General features: G+C 38.4%; 1 protein-coding gene across 2 annotated transcripts in view; it reads left to right on the forward strand.

Moving 5' to 3' along the window:
- Window positions 1-5,000, forward strand: part of LOC138051866 (eukaryotic translation initiation factor 4 gamma 1-like) — a 61,262-nt gene that overhangs the window by 4,685 nt on the left and 51,577 nt on the right. For both annotated transcript variants that reach the window (XM_068898156.1, XM_068898155.1), the window contains exon 2: window positions 4,132-4,253. In XM_068898156.1, coding sequence (XP_068754257.1) covers window positions 4,146-4,253 — 108 coding nt within the window. In that variant the 5' untranslated portion in view covers window positions 4,132-4,145. The remainder of the gene's footprint in view (window positions 1-4,131; window positions 4,254-5,000) is intronic.

Below are 5,000 nucleotides of genomic sequence, written 5' to 3' on the forward strand. Positions count from 1 at the left end.
TCACGCACGCAATCAAATAGGAAGAGGTTTTCGCCTCTAAGAGCAAATATGTTGTTTGTTTCAATAAAATTTTCGCTGGAAAAGGATTCTGTGGTATTTTCTGCCTTTGTGAATTATAATATCATGTTGTGTATTGAATTTTCAACTGTGATATGGGAGAAGTTTTTTAGTATTGCTCTGTAAGCAGGAAGGGTTCACAGGCCTGTTGGAAGCGTGCTTGAGTTTCAACAAAATGAGGCCCAAAATCAGTGAAAACTTGTGACGCAGATGAATAATAAAGTAGCTGCTATTTCCAAAATGATGGAATTACCTGGTGATAAATAACGTCGTACGCGTCTTGGAGAGTAAATTTTGACTTTGCATAAACAAGAGTTGGGCGATTGTGATCTTTGTTTTGACTTCGCTCATTTCATTGTCAAACTTTATAACACTTGACAGAAAAAGAAACTTACAAAAACCCGGTATCTTGCCATCATTTGACACAGATGCTTCACTGTTTGGTGAGTAAACATGCCGCGGTAACTTAATCACGGCGCCCGCTGAATTCCGGCCATGTCACTTTCGATTTTGCAATTTACTTGAACGTAGCAAAAATCTCCCAAAATGTTTGTTGCTGGTTGTTTTCATGTCGTAAATATTTTATTCTCGATCGACCGTCCGGGAAACTTCCTTCTGCTCTTTCTGAAAACTGTGTATCAATATTTATTTGCTTTTTCATCAATATTTGTTTTGCATAAAGCACGCTAACAGAATCTGTACCTTGCTGAGTTCGCATTTGTTAGCGTTAATAGTATTTTCGGTCAGATGTTTCTGTTTTTTATGAGGGGTTTATTGTTTTGGTCTCCCATCCCAACACTAACCCCGCGAAACAGGGCTTGACTTCAGTGAAGTTTAGTATTACAAAGTTTTCGGATGCTCATAGGGCACACTTGTGGTGAAAAGAAGTTGTGAGGGAACTTGAAAATTATCAACATGTCAGCCCAGAAGCCAATGTTTCTCGCTTCTCTTTTATTTGTTATTCTTCAGAGACTGGAATGCTGTATTTCAATACCACACAATTCAGTGCCTTCTGATTTTCTGTAGCACGTACCACAGGCAAGCCAGTGTATGCTTCACAGAAGCATCTAGTTTTGGATAGGATTACAATGTCCTCCCCAAAAATTAAATGGGAGCTCTCTCACAAGAAAAGAAAATTTAATTGATCTACTGGTTTGTTTTATTTCTCACTTACATGTAAATTTTATGTTATGAAAGTCTACTTTCTGTGGATCAATAACTCACACAGGGGCTTGAAATTATTGCTCAAGTTTGGTTGCGCTGAATGGCCAATATGAACAACACGTGTAGGCATACTCTACTATTGGAAAATGTTTTTGTAAATATGAGAATTGGAGGTCATAACATGTGTTAGAGATGACAAATTCAGAGATGCCAACCTGATAAAATCAAAATCCAGGAGATCGCCAATTTTACCTTTTTTGACCCTAAAAAAGTTGCTCCAAGTAGAGATCTGCCAATTAAATCTCAAAAAAATGCATGAAATATCCAATTTTTTCCCCAAAATGCCAAAAATTGGCCAAAATATGTCTCAAAAATGTATTTTATGCGCCTTTTTCCTTCCGTCCGGGAGATTTGGTGACCTGTACGGGAGAGTGGGAGATTTGGTCTGTATCCGGGAGAGTTGGCATAGATGCAAATTGTGGCTCAATCTGTTTATCTGATGTTCCATATACTCTTTGCATGTAATATGTTACTTGTCATTCATGGTTTGGCTAGAATTTGACACTGGCATTGTGTGACCTGGAGGTCACTGACAACATGCATACCTTGCCAAGTATCTCATGTCTAAAATTGTTCAGTGCATTGCTCAATCAATGCTAAACTTTTACTTAAGGTGGACAGTGTAAGGGCTGCTTTTTATGCTCTATAAAAAGTCTCCGCTTATGAGCCAGAAGGCTCATCAGGCCGGCGCTTATCTCCGGTTTCTGTAGCATGAAGCGACTAGGAGTATTTGTACTCCCCCCTGGATGGGATGCTAGTCCATCGCAGGGTTACCCCCAGCATTACGCCGGTACCCATTTATACACCTGGGTGGAGAGAGGCACCGTGAGAGTAAAGTGTCTTGCCCAAGAACACAACACAATGTCCCCTGCCAGGCCCCGAACCCGGACCACTCGATCCGGAGTCGAGCACACTAACCATAAGGCCACTGCGCCTCCCTTTTATGCTCTATAAACAGTGGAAATTCTCTGAGATTCCTTCAATTATATAACAAGGTCTGGAGCTATTTCCTACACAGTGAATTATTTGTAAGCTTCCTTGGGGCAACCTGACTTGCCTCAACAGGTAACTTTGCTCAAATATGCATGAAATTACAGTTTGATTTATTCAATCAATTGTGTGTTCTTGTGCATGTCTCTGCTCTGTTCATGAAATGATATCCTTGCATTACAAAAGCAAAGGTTTTTTTCTGTCACAATTTCTCTTTTAATCTTTTGAGAGCTTCTGTGCATGTATGATGATTGGGCTTTCAGACTTCAGACCTTTTTGGCCTCAAGTTTTCTTTTTTTATGGATAGTTGATTGTGATGCATGCATTGAAGTTGCAAATGAAGAAGCAAGCAAAATGTCTGCACTATTAGTAAAGCAAGTTTCTTGGCCATTTTTATGAAAAATATGTTGAGATTTCAACATTCTGCAAGCTTTGCTTCCTGTTGGGTGGGTTACAATCCATTGACTTGCTGTAAATTATCTTTGGATGGAATTACATGTATAGGCACTTAACTTGCATTTGTTTAGATTAAATGCTTTGACATTCATCAAGGACCAGTTATGTGATCTTGAAGCCCAAGTGTTAGATAACAAGGAAATAATTATTTATATAGCGAGCTGTGCATTACTTCAGGCAAACCTTTGAGCTCTGTGATTTTGTAAAGTGCTGGATTAATGCCTGTTACAGTATTTATTTTGAAATGTAATGACATACACATGTGATTGTAAATAAGCAGTGGACCTGATATCAGTGTTATTAGACTCTAAATCAACATGTGTTCAACCGTTTGCATCTCTGACACATCCAATATTAAGACATTGGTTACAGTACATCCAATTTTATTTTTTTTTTCTGGCCATGTACACGTGTTTATTCTAAGCATCATTCATTAGAGGAATAATATTTGTTTATTATTTCTACTATTACGCCATTTTACCATTATTTGGTCAAGAGAATGCACAGATGTGAGACTGAGATACACTGTGGTGTCCTGGTTTGACTGGTTTAGAACAGAGCAAATATAGACAGTTCAACGGCAGTTTTTCAATGAAAGAAATTGTTTTCAACGCGATGCAAAGCTTGTCTCTCGTGATTTCGTTTATACAATCAAATAAAGGACATTTGGCTGGCTTTCTGATTTGACGTCACAAACTGATTTACAGTGCATGCATGCAAAGTAGATTGTGACGTCAAATCAATAATAGACCCACTCCCCTTCTGAATTGGTCGTGAACAGAAGATGCTTGGTATTTCGCAAGTTTTAAAGCCTATAAAAGGCAGGATTTGTTAGAAAAAGGAGAAAAATGGCCACAATGCCTTTAGAGTAGGTGCAGAGATTTAGGCAGTTTGGTCCCTTTCACATGACACACTCATTCTTTGTGTCTTAAGCCACAAATCAGCCAGTTTTAGTAATGCAGGGTATTCTGATTAGCGATTTTCTCCAAATTGGAATATTGACCCATTGAACCAAAATTTCTAGTTAGAATTTCTGAAATTTGTTGTATGTCGGGTGGAACTGTATTTTTCACTTCACTTCAGAAGTGGTGTCATTCCCGTTCTCTTCCCCAGATCGGTTCTGCTTTTCTTTTGGTCAGAGTCCCTGTTCTTGCGGTGGCCAAAAGAAAAGTGGACTTTGGGAATGAAAAATGTTCCTTTATGCCCACGAGAAATTTCATATGAAGATTCAAAATGTAAGGACCCATGGAACAAAAACAAATTTCAGATTTTCATAATTTCTGGAAGAAAGGACAACCTCTGAAGGCTAACAATTTTAAACTTTCAAATTACTGTCCCGGAAATTCCCAAATTTTGGCTTAGCTTAGTGGATTGATAATGGTAATGTTTTCTTTTTATTTTTAGTCCCACCCGGAGACATGAAGAAGAAAAAACAAAAGCACCGTTTAAGGGAGATGGAGAAGCGCTCTTCAGAGAAAGAAACAGATATGGTGGAAGCTTACACAGAAAAGCCTGTCCAACAAGAGGTGAGTACATTTTGTAAATCCCATGCTGTCAAACATTTCTGTGAAATTCTTCTTACTGTGGAAAGGGAAATGTGCTCATCGACCCTCCAAAATCTCCCTCTTTCCTACCTAAAGTACCGGGTGAAAGTAAGTGAACAGTGTCTTTCGATTCTCGACTTGATCCTCGATTCTTGTGAGGATCAAGAATCAAGGAACGACAATCAAGAATCCAGTAGAGAATTGAGTTGAAGGAATCTAGAAACTAATGAGCTTGTTGCTTGACTGATTCCTCGATAGACTAATAGCACAAACGTCCCTGGGAATATGAGTGAAAGACTACCAATGAAAGTTTCTCGAAGAATGTTTTTTGGGAGTAATGCAGAAAACCGAGTGACTTTAGTCCTCTTTTGAATCCAATTGCTGTAATTGGGAAAAATCACAATGAATGACACGTTTCTATGCAATTGTGGAGGAGAAAATTATTCATCAGGCCATATCATCAAAGCATACATGTACTTGACAATCACATGGACTGTAAACAGTCTTCGACACTATCGGTGGTATTCCAAGTTTACTGGATAATCTTCTAATTGATAGTGTGATGTGCCCGACAATTTAGCTGTAACCTAGCTTGTTAGTGAGAATTACTTCGATAGTACAGTATTTCCGTATTTTAGACAATAATATTTAAAAATGCAAAAAGTAAAAAGGCGTGTTTTAAAACTCTACCAAAGTCAGGCATCACAGAGAGAAACAAAAGATGTCATG

The sequence above is a fragment of the Montipora capricornis genome, chromosome 6, assembly GCF_036669925.1.
Source record: "Montipora capricornis isolate CH-2021 chromosome 6, ASM3666992v2, whole genome shotgun sequence".
In the NCBI taxonomy this organism is placed as follows: Eukaryota; Metazoa; Cnidaria; class Anthozoa; order Scleractinia; family Acroporidae; genus Montipora; species Montipora capricornis.